Source organism: Tympanuchus pallidicinctus, unplaced genomic scaffold, assembly GCF_026119805.1.
Source record: "Tympanuchus pallidicinctus isolate F22 unplaced genomic scaffold, pur_lepc_1.0 scaffold9, whole genome shotgun sequence".
NCBI lineage: Eukaryota > Metazoa > Chordata > Aves > Galliformes > Phasianidae > Tympanuchus > Tympanuchus pallidicinctus.
The window spans coordinates 23,290,325-23,312,525 of record NW_026294813.1 but is presented as its reverse complement, the minus strand read 5'-3'; the positions used below and the strand labels follow the sequence as shown (position 1 = coordinate 23,312,525).

Genomic DNA, 22,201 nt, shown 5'->3' with positions numbered 1-22,201 from the left:
CCCGTCCGTTCATCCTCCAGAACGACCGCCCCTCGGCGTCGCTCCCCACGGGCCAGGCCCGCCGCCGGGGACGCCGCACAGCCGCGCAGCGCCCCGAGGGGCCGCGGCCGAGAGCTCCGGGAGAGGCGCTGGGACCCCCCCGGGGCGGACACCGCCCCCCGCCCCGCTCCCCGCCGCCGCCGCAGGGGGGCGCCGTGTCCCTCCGCCGGTGTCCGCGGCGGCGCGTTGGAGGGGCGGGGGCGGCGGCGCGCGCTTTGTGCGGCGCTCGCGCCTCCTCCGCCGCCGGGGGCAGGGCGGCCCGGTCCGGGCCGACGCGGGGCTTTTCCGCCCCCGACGATCGCCTTCGCCATTGGGGCTGCGCGGTCCTTTCCCCGCCCCCGTGGGCCGCGGCCGGGGCTCCCCGGCGCGGGGCGGGCGGCGTCGGCGCGGCTGCGGTGAGCCCCAGCCCGGCCCCGGCCTCGCGGCGGCGCGGGCGGTCCCGGCGCCGCCCCCGGCCCCTTTTCCCGGCGCTCGGCCGCACCGCCGCCCTCAGCCGCCGCAGCAGCAGCAGCTGCAGCAGCAGGAGGAGGAGGAGGACGAGGAGGACAACGACGACGGCGCTCCTGGGCCGGGGCGGCGAACCCCCGCCGAACCCCCTCGCGGAGCGGGTCCCGCGGGACGCCCGCCCGGCGGCTCCATGGCGACCGCAGCGGTGGAGCCGGTGTACGGGCTGGCGGAGGAGGAGGTGGGTCGGGTCGGGTCTGGTCCATCGCCCCATCCGTGGGGGAGGGTGTGGGGATCTCACCCCCACCCGGCGCGAGCCGCGGTCGAAGGTCGAGGGTCGATGCGGAGGGCGCCGGGAGCGGCTGTAGCGCTGCCGCAGTGCCTCAGAGCGGTGCCGGGGCCGCTGCTCGCCCCGCGGGGTCGTACCCGTATCCGTACTCGTACCCGTATCCGTACTCGTACCCGTATCCGATGCCGTGCAGCACCTGGCGGGTCGCACCCCTGCGCGCTCCCGCGGTGTCCAATCCGCACCCCGAGCGGCGCTGCGCTGCGAAGCCGAGGGGGTCCGCGGCCGCTCGGGGGTCGGGGGCAGCTCCACGGCCCGACTCCGCCGCTGCCGGGCTGAAGGCGCACGAACAAAGCGTGCCGTGTGTCCGGCGCGAGCGCTGAACATCGAGGACAGTGCGCAGTTTCGCTTCAGTGTCCCCGAGCCGGGAGAGAACGGGCGATCCGCGGCGGAACCGAGCGGCGACGGGAGCGGCACGGCGGCCCGTCTGGGCTGAGCGCGGGGCTGGGGCTCCGCACAAACCTGCCGGCTGCGGGCTCTGCCCGGCTGCGCGCCGTCCTGTTGGAGCTGCGCCCAGCGCGGATGGCCGTGGGGTTGGCGGCGCGGTGGGTGCCGGTGGAAGTGAAGCTCCCCGGCTGGGGTGGGCGTTTGGAGAGGGCTTGGGCTCCGTGTGTGATGCTGTGTGTGGGGTGAAGGCGGAGAGAGGAGAACGCGGGGTCTCCGACGCGGGATCCCGGAGCGCATCGCTGGGGGTGGGTGCGGGACGCTGTCGGCGAGTTGGGAACGTGGAAACCTGGGAGCAAAACCACCAAATGGGTGTCTGAGAATGTGCTGCTTGGCTGCTACTGTGCCTCTGTCACCGACACCTCTGCTCCCCGCCTCCCTCCTCGGGACTGCTGTGATGTCCCACTGCAGCGATGGCTGCGGGTCGCCCCATCTCTCTGTGCCCGTGCACTAAGAGTTGGTTCTCTGTGCTGCTGTCGGTGGGCAGAGTAGGGCAGTGGTACTCTAAAAACATGAGAAGAGACCACAGATGGTAATAGGTGAGAGAGGAAAAAGGATGAGGGAACGCACAGAGAGCGGAGGCGGTGCTGTGCAGCCCAGCAGAGCCATCACTGGAACACAGAGCCCCAGAAGAGGAGAACCTCCTGAGGTTGGCTGCAAGCTCCTGCAGGTACGTGCAGAGCAGCCGAGCCACACGTGTGTTCTGGGCTTCACTGAGTGCTGGCTGCAGAGGCCAAGGGCTGCCCATCAGCCCAGATGGGTTGGCCTCATCTGTTCTGAAAAGCAAGATGTCTTTGCTTGTCTTGGGGGGCCAAGCCATGTGCAGAGTCATTTATTTTTATTTATCCATACCTCAGTCTGAAATACAATCTGCTGTTCCCTTTTATACTTTGTACTTTATGTAGTTCATTTACAAATGCTAGAACTACTTTGTTTATAAATACCAGGCTGTCTGTCCCAGTATTCTGTTTGGAAAAGCAGATGCTTAAATGTGGGATAGACTGGCTTGATATGCTTCCCATAAAATGTTAATATCTCTTACAAATAATTAAGCAAAGGCTTAATTTCCACATAAATAATGTACATGTCAGCAGGACTTAGCAGGTTTGAAGGCAAGCATGTACTGAAGCATTGGTCGAGTTGGTGTGCAGAGGCATCAGAAATTGCCCCAGCTTCTAGCACTGCGTAGGGAGGTCCTGAGCTGCTGAATGCATCAGGACCATTCAGCTTGTGGGATCGTTAAGGCTGGAGAAGGCCTTCAAACCCTGCTCATCTCACTGTGCCCATCGACCATGTCCCCACAGCTCCTGCACAGCTCCAGGGATGGGGACTCCACCCTGCTCTGGGCAGCTGGGTGCCACTGCATCACCGCTCTTTGGAGAAGAAATTTAGTTGAAAATGCAGTTGAATAACTAATGCATTCTCAGAAAAGAACCTTGAGGAAAGTATTTTTTCATTGTAACTTTTGAACGTGTGAAAGAAAACAGCATCTTGTCTCCTCCCTGTGTCCTTTTCTATCTTGTGGTAGAAGCGAAGACATTCCTACTGACTGCTCTCCAGAGTTCCAGTGCTCTTCTGCTTGCAAGTTCCATTCAGCTTCTGTGACTTGAACAGACCTGCCGTGGTGATGCTGTGGCAGTGGGGTGTGTGTGTGAGAGAGATACACTCACGTGTTCTCAGTGACTTTGCTGCTGTGGGATGGTGTCCCCAGGGGTGTTTGCCACCCTTGTTGTTGTTGACACCCATGTGTGGGATGGGCCATGAAGGCTTTGGAAGGAGCATGTTATGGCACGGGTTACCCATTAACTGGATTGATTAGAGAGGAAAAAAAGGCTGTGTTTTCTCTGCTTGATTCCCTGACAAGGCAGAGTTTTGGTGGAGCTCAGCACTGCATTCCTGCAGGTTTGCCTGGTGGTCGAGCCATACATTTCCTAAGCATACATTACTTGAAATGAGCGTGGCAAGGCGTTGTGTGTGGGGAGGAATCGTGTGGGGAGGAATCTATCTACCATGGCTGAATGGGATCAGAGCACTGCAGTGCCATCAGTGCTGTGCCCCGATGGTCCCCATCCAGAGGAGCTGCTCTGTTGTTGAATAGCAGCGTTGTGTTGCTTCTGCTCTGAGCTCATCGGTTCTTTTTCATCAGAGTGAGGAGGGCACAGCAGTGGCGTTGGCTGGTATCAGCAACCCTCAGTATTTTTGCCTTTCTCACTCCTTGCGTTTACTTTTTAGAAGGAAAAGCAAAAACCTCCTGAATTGTTCTTATAGACTCCAAGAGCATTTGATCGCCAGCACGTAGAGCTTGAAATGACTATTAGGAAGTACAGATAAGGAAGCATTCCTCCAGCGGACGGCCCTGCCTGCGCACCAGCGGCGGCTCGGCAGCGAGACGCATCGGCTGCGCTTCTCCCAGCCCCGGGGGGGTGCGGGCTCTCCGTGGCCTCGAGGCTGGTGCTGCGGGCCGGCCGTTGGAGGGCACTGTGCGGTGCTGAATGTCAGCCGGCCCGGCGCTGCGAGGTTGTGCCGCGGTGCTGGGCGGCAGGAGCTCCCGCTGCACCGGGATGGTGGGCACGGCCTGTTGTCGTCTTTGTTTTGGACACAGAGCCGGTGATGGTGGCTGTACCATATGAGCTGACGAGGGAAGTGGTATCCTAGGGTGGCATGGGATGAAAGAGCACGGCGTTGTGGCTCTGGGTTGGAACTGTGTCTTCCGGTGATGAGAGGTCCGATGGGGTGCTGTAATTATCCTCTGGAGGCCAGATGCAGCTTTGTGTACCAGGCAGGCTCACCCAGGCTGGATGTGGCTCTGGGCAGCCCGGTCTGATGGCTGTTGACCCTGCACATAGCAGGGGGGGATTGAAACTAGGTGGTTGTTATGGTCCTTTTCCACCTGGGCCATTCTGTGGGTCTACACTTCTATGACAGGCCATCTCCACAGGTGCTGTGTGATCCCAGAGGCCATGCTGGGGCTTGGTGCCACTGTTCTCATCCATTTGTAGGATGGGTGAAGCTGAAATGAGCATCTGCCATGGGGCTGTGTGGGGCAGCTGTGCGCTGCTGCTGTGATGAGTGGATGCACCCCTTGGTAGCTAACTAGCAGGGTGAACTCTGGTTGCAGCTTTGTCAGCCTGAACCGGGCCCTTTTCATTATCCTGGAGGATTATATGGGGCTAAGACCTTTAGGTTAATTAAACTCTGTGCCACACTAACTGGAGCTTTTCTCCGAGCTGCAGTCTCTGTCCTTTGGGTAGCAGTGGGGTTGGATCACTGCTGGCTGCTCGGCTCAATGAAAGTCAGACGCAGTATCAGTGCAGCAGTGGTTTGATCTGTTCGGTTCTGCAGGCTCACCCGGTGTCAGTGAGCACAGCAAATGCCAGCCCTGTTCATAAAGGCCTTCATCTTCTGCTTTTGTGGCTGCTTCCTCTTAAAATGCTCACTTTCATCGAAGGTGGTTATTCCATAGCGCTGGAAGAAATGCTCCTCGGCCACGCTGTCCCTCTTTGAAAGAATTGAAGTGCAACCCTGTAAACACTCAGTTATTTTCAGATAAGCTTGGTAAGAATGCGGCCGGCAGGTCGAATGCTTTCAGGAATGTGGTTTTACTGCTGGTGCACAGCACAGCTCGGCATGTGAGCTGCTGCCATTTCATCGTGAAAATCAGTGAGTGGTTCACCTTCTGCTGGGTTCAGAACTGCAGTGCTCCCAGTGCTTGTCCTGCTGTCGTGATGGCATGACGGCATGAGGTTCGTATGAATAACAGCAGTGCTCCATCTCCTGCTGCCCTGTCTTCTCCTCTCCCCTCCCAAGAAGAAGGAAGAAAACCTCATGAAAGGATGTTCTGCTCAGAACAGCAGCAATCTCCTGCTAATGCACTGTAGGATAAGAGATGTGGTTAAATTTTACAAGCCTGGAATGCAACTGCACTTAAAATAGTCTAAAAAACAAAAATCTATTGTAAAATCTGACTTACTGAATGATGTTTAGATTGGGAAACAAGCGTGGTGCCTTTTTCCTCCCTCTGTGCTTTCAACCCCAATTCTGGCAGGATGTAGGTAATTGTCAGAATCCTGATTTCCAGGAATTAGGGACCTTGCTTAATCAAAAGAAATCTCTGCAGTTCTGAGAATGCAGGCAGGAATGACTCCATGAATGAGCAGCGCTATGTTACGCTACGGTGCCTTATTTTCCTGTCTGACTTCATGGACTGGTATTATTTTCTTGGTGCTGTGCCAATTGGGATAGATTTTCTATTTCTAATATAGTTTGTCTGCTGCAGAGTAACAGAATCCTACAGAGCGATGCAGAAGCGTTCTGTCATCCCCTGTGATGGTTTTCAGTTTTGAATAATCCTGGCTTGAGGCTGGAAGCATGCTAACGTAATTTGTGCCTTTGTGTTTGTTTTTAGTTGAAAATTGTTTGAAAATTGTTCCCAGTCTTACTCTTTTTTTTTTTTTGAATGCCCTTGTGTAGGTTATTGTGGGGAGGGGGACGGGGGCAGCTCCAGCAGGAGGAGGCCTGCCGTGGTTCCTGATTGCTCTGCTGTCCCCTTCCTCACGGGACCAATGTGAGGGCCTGGGCATGTTGCCCTGGGACGCGGTGCCCACGTGCACTGTGCAGCCATCGAAGCGCTGAGCTCCATTCTGCTGCTGCGGTGAAGTTTTTCAGAGGAAGAGGCAGCATTTTATTTCCCAGTAATGAAATGATGCGGGAGATAAACAGGCAGCAAGGAATTAGTGCTGTGGGGAGGAGAGCCAAAGGCTTTGTTGCTGAGCTTTGTTTGCAGGTCTCCCCTATCTATTTTCTCAGCCCTGCCGGGGAAGGATGAGAGAGCATCGGCCCCGCGTCCTGCCTGATGCTGTGGATGGAAATCACTGACTTCAACGCATCAGCTTTTGAAATAAAGATATTTCACTCTTTCCTCGTTAGGAAATCGGAGTAGGAACACTTCTGCACGTTCTCAGCACTACATTTATTCCCTAATTTTGCTGTGTCTGTGTGAAAAATCCATTCTTTTCTTTTGCTCAATCAGAGGAACTTCACTCAATACTATTTTTTCTGCCCATTTGAATAAACTTAAAAGATTAATATTTCTTCTTGAGGAAAAAAAAAAAAAAAACCAGTATTGGCTGAACTGTAGATTTGTCTTCACACCTCCTCACGCCCAGCCTATGGGATGGTTTGACTGTCACACAGTGGCAGCTGAAGTCTTGCAGTCATCAGCCCTCCATTCTGTGGTTGCAAATCAAACCGCAGCAGTCAAACCAGCACAGCTGAGTGAAGCCCAATTCCCCGCTGCAAACAGACTGCCTCACTGCCTTGGTTTTGAGTCCAGAGGTACAGAGTTCCTGTCTCTGACAGGTTCTTGAGCTCTCAGTGCACGGAAGCTAGGAGGTAGCAGCATTTTAGTGTTGTCTCTATTTTATTCTTTGTGTTTCCTCTTAGTATAGGAAGCCCTTTGCCGGCCCAGGTCTATCTTTGGTTGGTATATACTTCTGTATACTTTTTATGAACTAAGGGGTACCTTCTTCATTATTCCAGTTCTTACGCCTGTATGTGCACTTTGTTGTATCTTACAGATGTTTAGAGTTGAAATCAGCTGCATAGTAGCCAACTCCTGGCTGGCAGTAAAGCTGCAGTGGTTGTGTGCTGTTCCGGATGAGCTCTTGGACTCAGGCAGCATTGCAGTGGGACTTTGGAAGGAGGCAGTCAGGTGGGTTCCAGGTGCTGCCATGTGGTTCCCCGTGAAGCATGCTGAATTGTGTCCAGCAGTGCCACGTGGGGATCTGCTGTTGTTGCCCAGCTGTAGTACTTCTAGCAATGTGTTCTACTTCTGCCAAGGGTTTGGATGTGGGGCCTGGTGGGGTCAAGAAGATTGTCATCTCAGATTTGGTCTGACACTGTGTCTAGTACATCACCAAATGTCACTGCTGAGTTCAGCATTCTTTTCAGTGCTTCCCAGGCCTTATACTACTGAAAAATAGTGCAGTCTAAAGATAATGGAAATGACAGTTTCCTGCTGGGGAAAAGCCTCAGTGGAGGCGAGGTGACCATCCGTGGTGGAGACAGAAAATGGGTTGAAATGAAGCTGAACTGGCTTCTCCTGTAAGAGGTTCTGTTCTGCATCTCTCTCCCCTTGATCATCAAATTCGCCTAGATAAAGGAGGGAGAGTTCTTTCTGTTGTTAGAGGAGCATGAGGTGTGCCTGCAGGGAAGGAACAGGGTGGCTGTGACCAGGAGGAAAAGGGTTGGAAAAGTGATGGCTTTGTGAGGAGCTGATTTTGTGCTGTACTCGTCCAGGGCACAGGCTTGAACTGCTGCCTGCTGGGGACTTGAAATCTGTTGCTGCATGACATTCAAACAAGACCCTGAAATTGATTGCTCTCCTTGCATCAGGATCAGTTCAGTAGCTGCCAGATGCATGCAGTTTATCAGAGATACCAGCCTAGTGGATTTCCACTGCTGGGAGTGCCTGCTTTCTTCTTTTCATCTCAGGCCCTTTGTGAATCAATATGCATTGCTGTTTGCAGACAGCTGCCCATCTCCTGGCTATGCTGGAGAGTTGTAGCTGTTGGAGATGTGGAGTCAGAGGAGTGGTGGAGGAGTGGTGGTAAATGGACAGGCTCCCGTTGTGGTGTTCGTGTTGATGGCAGTGGTTGGCAGGAGGCACAGCGTGCAGACAAACCTGCATCTCTGCTTCCTGCTGATGGTGGCTCAGCTTTCAATCAAAGTAGCAGAATTGCTGCTTTTGAAGCAGCAAGCGGCAGCTTACTGCCTTGCTTACAATACACTGCATTTCTGAGTAGGAACCTGCACTGTTTTTAATGACTGCAAATATATTTTAAACCGAAGTATCAGCAGTAGGGATTGTGGAGGTAGAAAGCATTACTTCTCATTGTTGCCATCTATTGGTTTTGTTCCGGTTCCGCCTGGTCAAGGCGCACCATTTAATGTTTAATTCCTCATTTCCAGTGTCCTTAGAGCAAAGTTACGTTCTTCAAGTGTGGGGAAAATAGCAGACACCATGCTGCAGGCTTCTGTGGAGGCAGTGGGTGACTAAGGCTGGCTGGCAGGGCTCTGGCCTGAGGAGGCGCGTTGTTTCTGGTGCAGGTGCCGGGGAGCTGTGCCGTTCCATTTCCCCCTGCAGGGCGGGTTGGTCTGAATGGTGACACATCTGTGTCCTGGTGATATCCCTAGTGGTGATTCACCAGCGATCACTGAGAGCAGGCTTATGAGGTAGTCTGATGTGTCTCATTTCCTCAGTTCTCCACCAGTAACACCTCTCCGCCTGTGAACTTTACCGTCTCCTCCATCAACACGTTGTCAGTTCCCTGGCTAGGTCTCCTTGTGGCCTTTTGCTGGCAGTTCTCAAGCTAATCGTCTTCTAACAGTCATGGTTGGTAAGAGACTTGGTATGAGCCAAGCCCAGTCGTTATCAGGGCATTAGCAGGTTGAGAATGCCTCGGTGCTTCTCTCTTTTCTGGTGCTGACCGGGGACCTGTGGTTTGACTAGAAGTGTTCCTCTGCTGTGTCACTGTAGCTTCACTGAAGGCTTGATGAGTAACAATTGCATGTGCACTTTGTGCAGCTTTTTTTTTCAACTTGCCAAAAAAATGCTCAGTGTTCTACCTGCCACGTACATCTTTGTGCATCCGTTCCTCAGTGCGCAGTACAGCTCAGTGCTGGGGCATGGCTGGAGCCTGCCACGGCTCGGATGGACGCAGAGCAGCGGCTCTGAGGTCAGCACTGACTGTGCTTTGAGCAGCAGAGACCTCCAGTCGTAATCATGTGCATAATCACTGAAGTCTCCCGAGCTGCTGAGGCAGTGCAGCAGCTTCTCAGAGCGTTGTTTTTCTCCTTCCTAGAATATGTGTTCTGGAAGGCTCCCCTGAGATAGCTTTGTGTTGGCTAACCGATTGATTATGGATTTGTGTGTTCTTCTCCATTAGTAATAGCTGAAAATACAAATGTAATGTGGCATCTCCTTGATCCGGTGACCATCTGCTCAGAAGATCTGCAGGGGTTTTGGATGGACCTGTTTGGTTCCTTGTCCATATGGCTCATATGGGCCTGTGGCGCTGCTGGGGCACATTGCTCCTCTGGAGCTGGGCAGGAGGAAGGGGCCCAGCTGAGCACCAGTAAGGCTGGGATAAAGGCCTGATCTGCAATCAGCATGGGGTGGGTAGTGCCAGGACCTAGCCTGGGGCTGAGGAGCCTTGTATTCAGGGGCAGCCTGGGAAATGCAGGCGAGTGTGAAGTGCTGCTGTGAAGGACTGGGTTTGTCTTGCTGGTTTCCTTTGGGACTTAAAAGACAAAGAGCTGTGAATAAGCCTTAACTAAGCAGGTGTTAATTAGCAGGGAGGCCATTTGTCACCCATTGGGTGTCTTCTCTTAAGGCAAGATTCTGGGAGAGCTCTCGTGGAAGCTGTCAGAGCCATGGGTTCTTCAGAACTGACTTCAAATAGACATCCACATAATCCATAGAATTAAGAAAGTTAAAATGGCTTAATATTTTTTTAAATTTTGTGGAACACTTCAGTTATCTTTTGACCACATATGGCAGAAATGTACCTCTTCCTCTTAGAATGTGTCCAGAACCTGGGTTGGAACTGGTGCATCTTTTTAAAGACCTCAGTCGTGATTTCACATCATTGAATTCTGATTGATTTAAATGACAGTAATTAAAAAGAAAATGCTTATACACCTGTGTGAGTGGATCTAGCAGAAATCTGCCTTCTTCTCTTGTCCTACTGACAGCGTAAATGCACTGTTGTTCTGCTGTGTTCCTGCCATGTGCTGTGATGTTATTTTGAGCCTAGCCAGCTCTGTTCTGAGTGCTGTAGCCACACTGTCGGGCTGCATTTCCTGCACTTGGAGACAGTTGGATGTAACTCAGCACATGTAAGTGGTGTGAGTGCATTTCCACCTCCCAGCTATGGTGAGCAGCTCATGAACCAAGTGCTGCTTGCTCTGGCTTGTCCGTGCCCTATGAGTGACACAGGCTTTGTTTGGGATTTCCACGGCTTGCACAAGAGGCCCAGCCATTATGCGGTGCAGAAGAATACCCACAAAGGGGAGTCTGAGGGATGTAATCTTTGATGGGTGTCACTAGACATCAGTCACCTCTGATTTTTGGTGGCTTAGGATATGTGCTTCAAACGTCGCAACTGCAGCATTTGGGAAATGAAATGAGGGTCCTCAGCCCTGTGCAGCAGTGTGAGCTGAAATGCATCTGCTGATAGGATGTGACAGCACAGGAATGTGTGACAAAGGCACCGTGTGTCCTTGTTGGCGTTGCTGTGGAAACTTGCATTTTAGTACCGGCTGGTTTCGGCGTGCAGCGCTCAGCATCGTGATGGAATCCCAGTGCTGTCCCAATGGTATCGGGGAGCCAAGGCACTGCTGTGGCTGGAGGTGATCCTAGCAATGGGCTTGGGGCTGTTACCCTGCTGACTCTGTTGTGCCAGGCTCTGACCTGAGGCTCCCACCTGGGTCAGGCAGTCAATTCCCTGCGCACGTCCTGGGCTCGTTTTGCTTTCCAGGTGCCCTCTGCCTGCTGAGCTCCCCGTGCTGCTGGGGACTGAGAGGAGGACTGGGATGGCCATGGGAAGGTGTGCTGAGTGCTGGGCCCTGTCCCTGGGTGCAGTATGCCTGAGAGCCTCACTGGGGGAACTTCAGTGCTCCCCAGTACTTGGAGGCTGCAGCGTGTCACCGGCGAGGGCAGCGTGCGGTCACTGAGAGCTGCTCTTGTGTTTCTTCCGTGATGTCTCTGGAAATCCAGGGCCCTTATGTGAGAAAAGCCATCTACAGATCTTGTCTGCATTTCCTGAATTTTCCTCCTTTGACATTCGCATAAGTCATGTGCTTGCCTAACAACAGTCTTCCCCTCCCCCTTTTATTTTTTTTCCAAGTAGAAGTGCTGTCTGTATTTTTTCCTGCTGGATGTCCTGATCTTGTCCCTGCCTTCTGACAGCTGCCCCTCCTTTCCTCCTGGCATGCAAGCTGCAGAAATGGCTGACCCTGTGGGGAGCTGTGGGGAGCAGGAGGTGCTGCGGAGTGATGTGGAACAGTGGAAGCAAACAACAGCAGTGCTTTACACCTGGTAACTAATGAACTCTCAGCTTAACGAGGCCCTTGTGCTCCCTCTCATCAAGCTTGTGGCTGGCACATGTGTCTGAAGCTCTGTGCCTCCTTCTCATCCTTGCTGTCCAGGCAGTCAGTGGATGTCAGGGTGGCTGCAGGAAGGAGCATGTGGTATGGGGATAGGTTGCCCCATAGGCAGGAGGAGAAGGCAGAGGGGCACCTTCTGCCCCACAGCAGCCATCCATGTGGGCAGTGCTGTCCCCTCTGGGAGAAGAAAGGAGAAACGACCGGCAAACCAGGAAGGTTTCACCTGAAGAGGAATTTTCACATGCCTGGGTAGGTGAGGGCTGGAGGGGCCAGAGCCCTCTCACAGTCTGTAGAGCTGGGCTGGAGGCTTGCAGTGAGCTGCTTTGTGATTCCTGTGGCCCTGTAGGAGGCAAGTGTTTGTCAGACTTCTGCTGGATCGTGGGTATCAAGAACTTTATTGCTTGGTTGCACTGAGAAACAAAGGCAGTAAGAATTTGCCAAGATTCTTAACAAAGAAATAACAATTTAAAAGAAAGATTCTGATTCTTTTAATTGAGGGAAACAAAAGTTTCTGTAAAACAAAATAATTAACGACAATTACATATTTAAGATAAACAAGGAACCTGTAGTTATTACATGCCAGGTTATGAAGAAATGCTTGATGCTTATCTGGCCTTTACTGTTAAAATTTGATGCCTGAAAAGGAGTTATTAACCTTTGGGTTTGGTGCCCAATCTCTGGTTGCATTCTGTTCTCTTTATATTTTAGACAAAGACAGCAGTCGTTGTTCTTTTTTGGAAGAGGTGTAAGCTCCTCACCACTGCTGGACTGGCCATTAGTGTCGCCTCAGCCTCCGGTCCTATGGAGCCTAGTGAATGCTTTATCGACTGCAGAGATTGCTCCGTTAGAAAAATTGAGGCTTAGAGTTAAATGGAAGGACTTGTATATCGTTAAGTGGATACAGGGGATGAGCTGCAGCAGGTGGTCACTTGAGAGAAGTATTTTGCCTTGAGAGATTTTTTGTGTGGGCCTTGTATTACATAAATGCTTTAAATAGCTGAAAGCTGCATCAAAACAGGGCAAGGTGTGTATTTTATTTTCTTGTTTTTTCAATTTTCTGACTTCGCTTTTGGGCGATGGTACTTTACAGCTGATGGATGCTGAAACACTTGGAAAAGAGCAGCAAATACTCTAGTAGGTTTTGCATGCCAGTAGAACAGTTGGGTTGACCAACACTGTGAAGGAATATGCGTGGAATGGCATGGAGCTGCAGCAGGGGTGGTCAGATGGAGGTTAGGAAATGGCACTGCCCCAGAGGGTGGTGGGCATGGAGTCACATCCCCAGTACAGTGGACATAGCCCCGAGCTGCTGGAGCTCCAGGAGAAGCCGGGACACTGCTGCTGGACACTGGGTTTGGTGGTGCTCTGTGGGCACAGGAGCTGGACTTGGCGATCCTGTTCAGCTTTGCGTATTTGATGATTGCACTCTGTGATTCTTTGTGGCCTGCTGTATGGAGAAGGCGTGGGTGAAGGACCTTCCAGCAGCAGCAAGGAATGGAAAAGCTTGTCTCCTTCCCTTTAGTTTTCTGAGCTCAAATGGCAGCTGTGTCAGAAGACAAAAGGCCGATGCATGTTGCACCTCTACTTGGAGGTGGTGGCACTTCAACATCTCTCCAAACCCCTACAGTTCCTAGGGAAGTTAACAGCCATGAAGGGAGTTCAGGGGCATCAGAATCAGAAATAACTGCTGCTGAGAAGAGTAACAACATGCAAAAGTCAGACCCTTTTCATTTGAGCAGTGTTTTCAGGAAAAACTGCTCGTGAGAGTCCTTGCTTTATTTCATCTGATTGGCAATTTTAGTGTTGGTTGTTTTGGCCATGCTGCTGCTTGAGTGGAGTGTGAGCTAACTGGAAAATTACTGGGCTACAAAGCTGCCATGCTTTTTTCTTAGAGATAATTAAAATGGAAGAAGACAAGGTTGTTGCAAAAGGTTACAAGCTTAGTGATTAATGCTAATATCTCACTCTTATTTACTACCTTGCATCTTTGGCAGCCTGCCTGTTGGGCCTATTTAGTGTGTTAGTCACTTTCTCATCCCGTTTTGTTTTTTTGCTTCCTGGGAGGGACTCGTGCCTTTCCTCTCTGGTGCTGTTTTCTCCAGCCTGTAGCTATGCCATTCCCTGCTTAAGTTCATCAGCTTGACCAGCTGTCATGTCTTTTCAGGTTGCAGCTGATCAGTCTGACCTGACCCCTTCCCATCCATAGGTGTAGTGACTACGAGGCAGCAAACCCAATCAGCTCCATGGATTGAGCTGGCATACAGTTAATCTCTTCTGTTGGGCACGTTTTCTGTCAGACATGCCTGATGATCGGCCTTTGTGGCTGCAGGAGAGGGAGATCGGATGCTGGGAGGTGTTGGGAATGCATGGTGGTGAAGGCAGGAACCGTTTGATGGTAAGTGCAGTTTGCTTAACCCAACATATTTCAGCCTAGTCACTCAGAATCCACTGCATCTGAGTCAGTGTTTTTGTTTGTTATTAATATAGAAGCTTTCTTTTTGCTTGTAATTTGTTGATATCTGTGTAGGTTACCTTACGGGATTGAAAGTCAGTGTGATCTCCTGGGGAAAGTATACTGTGCTGAAGTTCCTTTCATTTTACAAGTGTTTTCATTTATCCTTCTATATTGTGTTAACAAGTTCATCTAATGGAGTCGTTCATGAGCGGCCCATGCAAGGTAAAGTGCTCCATTTCTCTTGTTCTCACTCTTAAAAGTCCTTTGAAATGTTATTGCTAGCGGATCAAGAGAATGGATCCTTCCCTTGTGCTCAGCCCTGGTGACAACATTTGGAGTGCTGTGCCCAGTTCTTCTGGGCCCTTCAGTACCAGGGAGACCATAAAAAATAGGGTGAAAGCTGTTCTCTTGCTTTGTAACTTGGTGAAGAAATCTTGAATTGCCATGCCTTCTGCTCCTGTCTTTTTCTGACTCTTTCAAGAACATGCATCTGTGCTTCTCCGGGACAAGGTCCTGCTCTGATATGATGAATGACTGACCTTATTACACATCTCCTGCAATACATGGATTCTGAATGTGCCCTTTGTTCCATGCATTGAGCTACGTTCTGCATCCAGAATGCCTGGCAGAACACAAAGTCCGTCCTTTGTTTTGGATAATGAGTGTTGAATATTTTAATGAGTGTTTCTCAGTCTAGTCAGCATCAAGTACCGTTTTAGGAACAAGTGGCTGAGCTAATCTCTGAGCTCTGTCCTGTAACAATCCTGTTATTTATGTCAGTAAGCCGAGTGTATCCCATTAAAGGCTATTAACAGCCTTTCTGTGGTGCAGATATGGCCACCAGTGGTTCTGGGTGCCGTGGGAGCGAGGACACGGCTCACCGGTTTGCATGCAGGAGGTGAGACACGGATCTGGATGCAGCTCTTCCATTCTACGCAGCATATAGACTAATGAATGCTGACGCAGCTCTGCAGTTGGATAGATGAATATTAAAAACAAACAAGCAAACACTGTTCCCCAAGTAAGCCAGTTCACTGTTTCACAAGTATGCTGCTGCCAGGCAGAAATAATGTGTGTGTTATAAAGGCCAATTCCTTTGCTGTCCATAGAATTACCATCATTTTTGAGCACTGATCTTACATCCTTTATGTAATAAGGTGATAACTACTTTTCTTTGTCCTGAAATGCGGTTTGAATTCACGTGGGAAATAACCTCTCTACTAAATCACTTCAACTTATTCTCTTGCACTGAATCACACACAGAATCACAGAATGGCCAGGGTTGGAAGGGACCTCAAGGATCATGAATTTCCAACCCCCTGCCACAGGCAGGGCCACCAACCTCCACATTTCATAGCAGCCCAGGCTGCCCAGGGCCCCATCCAACCTGGCCTTGAACACCTCCAGGGATGGACGGGGCATCACAGCCTCTCTGGGCAGCTGTTCCAGCACCTCACCACTCTCATAGCAAAGAACTTCCCCTGACGTCCAGCCTCAATCTTCCCTCCCTCAACTTCAAACCATTTCCCCTTGTCCTGCTGTTATCTACCCTTTCCAAGAGTTGGCTCCCCTCCTGTTTGCAGGCTCCCTTTAGGTACTGAAAGGCTGCCATGAGGTCACCCCGCAGCCTTCTTTTCTCCAGGCTGAACAAGCCCAGCTCCCTCAGCCTGTCCTCGTAGGGGAGGTGCTCCAGTCCCCTGCTCATCTCTGTGGCTCCTCTGGACCCTCTCCATCAGCTCCCTGTCTTTCTTGTGCTGGGGGCTCCAGACCTGGACACAGCACTGCAGATGGGGCCTCACAGGAGCAGAGCAGATGGGGACAGTCACCTCCCTGTCCCTGCTGGCCATGTGCACTGATTATGTTTGTGTTAATGCAGTTTTAGCAAAGCAGGTCCCGTGCATTATCTGAATTTTATCCACATCTCCAGCTGTTCCTGGGGTTCTTCCTGGCACAGGATGCCTAGAGAGGTGGTGGTGCTTCATCCTTCCCAATATCCAAGGTCAGGCTGAAGGGGCTCTGGGCACCTGGTGGAGCTGTGGGTTTCTCTAAGCACTGCAGGGAGTGGCACCAGGTGGTCTTTAAAAGGCCTCAATGTCTTTCTTGCAGCAAGGGCCCTACACGGCACACAGCACTGAAGTGCAGTGCCAACTTGAGCCAAGTGCAGGGAATGGTCACCTCCTGCTCCTGTGAGCTGCACTGCTGCTGACACAACCAGGATTCTAATGGCCTTCTCGGCCACCTGGCCACATTGCTGGCTCACATTCAGCTGAGCACCAACCAACACCCCCAGGTCCTCCTGTTGGCTTTCCAGCTGTTCTACCCCAAGCCTATAGCGATGTGTGAGGCTGTTGTGCCCAGAGGGCAGCACCCAGCGCTTCATCTTTTTAAAGCCCATACAGTGTGGATTTTGTACATCTTCAGAATACGTTTTTGGGGGGAATGAGAAATTCTGAGTAGAGTTACACACAGTCTGACTGCAAACTGCATATCTTTGCATTCTTACAGGTTGTGGATCCATGTTACGGTGTTCAGAGAGGTGATTTTTTAGTTATGACCAAGCGTGCAGCTCCACCTGTTTGCAGGATACAGGTCTAGCAGCAGGGGAGCTGAAGCAGCACGCAGTTCAGAGCTGGCGTCAGACCCTTCCTGTGGTCCCGGCCTGCTGTGGTGAGTGCTCTTTGGAGACACCCTGTGTTTCTATGCCTGTAGGCTCTGGTGCCAAGAAGTGCATTTTTATAATGGCCTGAGAAGAAAGCTGGTGGCTAAAGCCTTGGGAGGAGCACTGGACGACAGGGGAGATGATGAAGCAGAGCTGTGAGGGGCCAGCTTTGCTCCCTGCCCCCCGCAGCCAGTTGCTGGGAGAGGGCTGCATCTCACGGGCAGTGATTTTGGTACTCAGCACCTCTGAGCCACGGTGCTGAGACCACCTTGGAAGCAGCAAAGCAAAACCAGGATACCAGAGCACTATGCTGTTACGGTGGGAGTGCATCCCTCTGAGCTGATGGAGGTGCACATCAGCTTAGCTAAGGGCTGGTTTCTCTTCTTTTAATCGGCACAGAGACCGCCACTGCAGTAATTCATCCCCACACCTCAAAGCCCTCAGGGAGCAGCACGTGCAGCCACACGTGCCTTAAGAACACACGGCAGTACTGCTGCAGGATACAGCCTGGTGCCTGAAACGGGGTTCACAACAGTGGCTCAGCAGTGGAGAGGCCAAGGGCCGGGCTGCTGGTCTGGCTGGCAGCAGCAACGTGGATGTGGTGGAAGGAGTTCCTTCACCGGGGAAGACTGGAAACTCTCACAGTGACGTTAATTATTAACTTCATCTGAGAGCTGAAGGATCTAATTTCGTTTCTTGTTGGGTAATAGGGTGATTCATGCAGGGAAACAAACTGTGCTGGAAAATGGAATCTTTCTCTGAGAATCAGCATTCCTGCTTTCTGCTGAAAGCGAAGCCTGCTTCATTTGAGCTGTGACAGCTCTCTGAAAAGCAGCAGCTGATGGTGAGGTGACAGGAGCAGCTGGGTCCAGCCTGGGTGACCCAGGTCAAGCTCTCCCCCCTCAGTGCACACAGCCCTGTCCCACCGTCAGGCTGCTCCAAAAGTGATGCCTCATGTTATTCTGTGGATGCAGATCTGTGTGAGCACACAATGTTCATCACTGGTGAAAATGTGCAGCTATTGGTGGTGACTGTGCAGAAGAGCAGTGTGCTGCAGCTAAGACTTTGGTTTATCAAACAGTGTTGCGGCGCTCGTAGCTATTGTAGTTTCTGTGAAAACAAATAGGAGGCATTACTTTTTGCACAACCTAGGGATGCTTTAAGTAGGCTGCTCCTGCTCTGCAAATGAGATGCAAATGAAGGAGGTTGCATCAGACAGTGTTTCCCTGGTGTTGTTTAGCTTTTGAAGAGAAGTTTTGGTGTTTGTTTAAAAAGACAAAAACGGACAGCAAAGAGGTGTGAACCATTGGGGTCCACCCCAATGCAATACTTTGCAATGTGGGTTTTTCAGTGTTCTTCCCCTTATTCCCCTTTCCCCCCCCCCCCCCCCCCCCCCCAAATTCTTGCCTTTTTAAGATCTTTTAGATGAAATGCTTTCTTAAGGAACAGTATTTGGAACCATTCCAGTGGATGCAGCCCATAATGAATGAAAAAACACTTGCGTGCGTTGTGCTGAGATTGGGTGAGCAGGACCTTAAAGCCTGGTTCATTACATAAAATCCACTGCATTTGGGGCAACATGAAGTGCAGAACTTCTTTTTTTTTTCCCCATCAGTATGCTTTTGAAAACCCCAGCAAACTCTTGTTATTTCTAGTGTTCAGGTATTGATGCAGAGACTGAGTGAGAGCTGGGTAATGTAGCTCTCAAGTGAAGGGCAAGAGAACTGTTTAACGTTTAAACAGCGTGGATTCAGGCTGTGCTTGTCGAGAGGCACGCAAGATTGCTTATTTGCTGACCTTCATATTCAGGAGAAGTTGTCTTCTCTGTTCTTTGAAGGTCCCAAATGCACATGATCATTACTTTTGCCACAAGGCTGACTTATTCAAGGAGCAGAAGGTGTATGCAGCTTCCAGAGGAGCACGACTTTCAGGCCTTCAGAGCTTTTGGAAAATCTTAAAAATAAAATGAGATGCATTGTGGAATCGTGTTGCAGTGCTGTTGATTCAATAGAAAGGAAGGTGGGAATGAGTAAAATCGAAGATTTTTTTTTTATGTGCTCGGGGGCTGCAGTCATAGGGCACCAAAGGAATGGGTGAGGCTTCTTAAGAAGCATGAACCCAGCTCCCAGAGAAGTTCTAGAACCTCAACCTTATTTCATCCCTTTTACTGTCACAGTTGATCAGGCTTTCTGTGAACAAAGCTTCAAACAAAGTCTTTTTGTAGTAAATGAATGCACTGAGCTCTGAAATTGTAGAATGAAGTTTAGTGCCAGCAAAGTTCACTCATCTTTCCAAAATGGCTTTTGGGTAGCTCTGAGGATTTGGGAGTACTGTGCATTGCTTTATAACATCCCCGCTTGTCCTTGCACAAACTGTGATGAATCAGGTTACATCGCATTACCTACAGCTGAATTTACCACATTGTTAGTTGAGCACTAATTGCCTATGGCATTGTTCTCTCTGTGCTTAGCATCGCCGCTGTGGGATGCGTGTGCATGAATTGCAGCAAATGTCACAGCCCAGTGATAGTACTTTATAATAGCAGGGCAGAATTGTTAACATTGCAGTCGCATTTGATTTCTGGTTTGAGCAGAAGAGGAGAAAGTCAAATTTTTTATTTTTATTTTTTAAGCTTGGATCTCTCTGTCTTTACATCTTTTTTTTTTTCTGTTTGCTTGCAAGAGCTTTTCCCCTCCTTGGTTTTAATGTCTGCATTGCTGGAGCCACGATAAGATGTCTAGGCTGATAAAGCAGCATTGGGTCCTCAGAGCCACGGATCCCCACAGTGACTAATGCCTTCTCACAGCTCTCTTGGAAATGTGCTTGATAAAGTATTTTCTGAGATGGAAGCGCTGTGGTAAAAAGCTCTCCTTTCAGGGGCAGCTGAGGTTTTGACAGCCTCACGGGTATTTTATTGCTGCTTGGAGTGGCCTTTATTGTCTTTCTTTCTCGGCACAGCCTGTGCAGGCACTGCCTGGTGCAGCACTTCACGTGACACAGCCATCGTGCTGCAGCTTCACTTTGTGGGCACATACAGTTAAACACATCACCAATGTTATCTGCCTTAGAAATGAGCCTCCAATTACAGTTTATCAGTGGAATTACATTTTTATTGAATGCTCATCCCTTCATTAAACAATGTAGCAGTGATAAAGCTGCCCATTTATGGTCCCTATACCTATGGTCCAGATATTCAAATTTTTATAAAACTTGCTTTAAATAAATGACTTTCAGAATATTTGCATAGTACAGAAGCAGGTGCCACCAAAAGTTAAATTTAAGCTTTCACGATGTGAAACAAGCATGCTGTAAGGTGGGTACAGATGTGGCTCCTGCCTGGTGCTTCGTGTGGGCCCATCTCACTGCTATTGCCTATAAGGAATTTCTTTTTTCTAAGAGATCTTGCACGTGGTCTGAGGAATAAATGTTAAAGCAGACATATGCAACTCACCATTAGTTATGTGGTTTTTTACGTGTAATTCCTTTCTCCTTGATTGCTGCAGTTCTGCCCAGTGCAAATCTGCTGGGCCTTCACCCATCTGCCTCACCATAAAGACTCTGAGGTTGGAAGAGCTGTCAGGTGAATCCTATGGTTTCCATTTTGCATTACAGTTGCACATGGGGAAGAGCAGTGCAGTGATGAGCGAGACAAAGCAGTGCAGTGTTGCATTCCAGTAATTGCAGTTAGTGTGAGTGTTCTGCCAGAGCTGCTGTGCTTTTGGAGGTGTTCCTCTAACATCCTTAAGAATGCAGCAGGGAATGCTTCCTGCAGGTGCTGGTAGGCTTCTTGAAGGTCCTTAACTCCATGTTGCATGGGAGTGTGCTGCTCTCACAGCCTGCCCTCATGTTTGCCTGTGTGACGTTGGATCTGTACAGACTTTGTGAGACAGAATTGAAAAATCATAGAATCACAGAATGGCCTGGGTTGAAAAGGAGCACAGTGCTCATCTAGTTTTGACCCTCCTGCTGTGTGCAGGTCACCAACCCCCAGACCAGGCTGCCCAGAGCCACATCCAGCCTGGCCTTGAATGCCTGCAGGGATGGGGCATCCACAGCCTCCTTGGGCAACCTGTGCCAGTGCCTCACCACCCTCTGGCTGAAAAACTTCCTCCTAATATCCAACTGAAGCCTCCCCTTCTCAGTTTAAAACCATTCCCCATTGTCCTGTCACTGTCCACTTTTGTAAACAGTCATTCTCCATCCTGTTTGTATGTTCCTTTCAAGTACTGGAAGGCCACAATAAGGTCTCCATAGAGCTTTCTCTTCTCCAAGATAGGAGAAAATGAGTGCAGAGGAGCAGCTCTGAAGCCATCTCGGTGCTGCTGCATGTTGGTTACCTGTCAGTGACTGTGAGTCCTGATGTGTAGCAATCGTACTGATACCATCGTACTGTGAATATTTGAGCTTCACAGCAGAACCCAGAGGAATTCCAGCTGGGAGGTGCTGCAGGGCACGGTGCTGTTGTAACAGCCTGGTGTCAGGAGCTGGCCCTCCTCAGCACCCTTCTGCTGTGAGCACATGCAGGTTGCTCTTTGTCCCTCGTGCTAGCATAGGTCTCCTTGAAGTCATATGCATGTTATTGCCTACAAATAAAATCTGATTTAATGTTTTGCTGCCTGCATGGTACTTAGCACAGTTACTTCAGACCTGCTCTGCCCTCTGGCTTGATTCCTAATCACAGTTGTTTTAAGTGCCTTTCACAATTCTTAACTTGAAAATAGGTTCAATTTTGAGCTAATCCAGGGTTTTGCCATACCAAAAAGCACCAACGAAAGAAGCTGAAAAAAAAAATCCAACGTGAGATTGAGTTAGTGAGAAGTAAAAACCTACTCCTGCTGTAGAAGATGCTGTGAAAGCTCTCATGCTTCAACGTATGACTTCTTGCTGCAAGTGCTTAATTGGGAATTGGAGCCATTCTTTATTACTGGGTGAAATTATTGGACATGTGCTGACAGTTTGGGCTTTTGTATTTTTCTCTGAATGATAAGTACTGAAGTACTGCTCTCTCCTGTGTGCTCGAAGGTAATAGATCTGTCCAGACATCGACCAAAGGATAATGAATATCTGAAGGTAACACCGCTGGCCTCCTTTCACTCTCTGTGATTGGTACAGCTTTTATGAGTGTCAGGCAGCATAATGTGATCATCCCACTTGTAATAGCACTGCTGTTTTGTTTTATGGTAGTTTGTGCTTGTTTTTGCATGCCAGTAAGTTAGGTATTTGTTAAATAAAAGCTTCAAGTTTTTAAAATCAGCTGAATTTCTATATCTTCCAAGAGAAAATACTACAAAAAATGGTGCTTTCTGTGCCGGGCTTTGCTATTACAAGTTTTTGGAAGGTCCCTCTTGGTGTAGTTGGAACAATCAGAGCCAGTGCTTGGTGTGGAGGAGTGGATGGTGGAACTGCAGGTCTGTGCCCAGCTGGGGACAGGGGATCTGGTTGCCTATGTGGCAATTAAAAAGCACAGGGTGACAGTGGATGGAGATTTATTTACTTTGCTGGCACTACTCGGTCTAAGAGACATCAGTACAGCCTGTATGGCTCTGCTGGAGCCTGGTGAGTTACTGTGTGCAGAAAGCAGTGCTGCTGCTGGTATCGTTCCTTGGTGAGTGGCGTAAATAGGTCTGAGTGTAGGGTAAGAGAGCAG

The 22,201-nt window shown here is 50.3% G+C and overlaps 1 protein-coding gene across 3 annotated transcripts in view; it reads left to right on the top strand.

The window, feature by feature from the left end:
• The first annotated feature begins 496 nt into the window (after nucleotides 1–496).
• The window catches only part of NEDD4L (NEDD4 like E3 ubiquitin protein ligase), a 133,809-nt gene continuing 112,104 nt past the window's right edge, over nucleotides 497–22,201 (top strand). The window contains exon 1 of one of the 3 annotated variants that reach the window (XM_052670045.1): nucleotides 497–724. In XM_052670045.1, coding sequence (XP_052526005.1) covers nucleotides 677–724 — 48 coding nt within the window. In that variant the 5' untranslated portion in view covers nucleotides 497–676. The remainder of the gene's footprint in view (nucleotides 725–22,201) is intronic. The other 2 variants (XM_052670047.1, XM_052670046.1) reach the window with 2 other exon arrangements.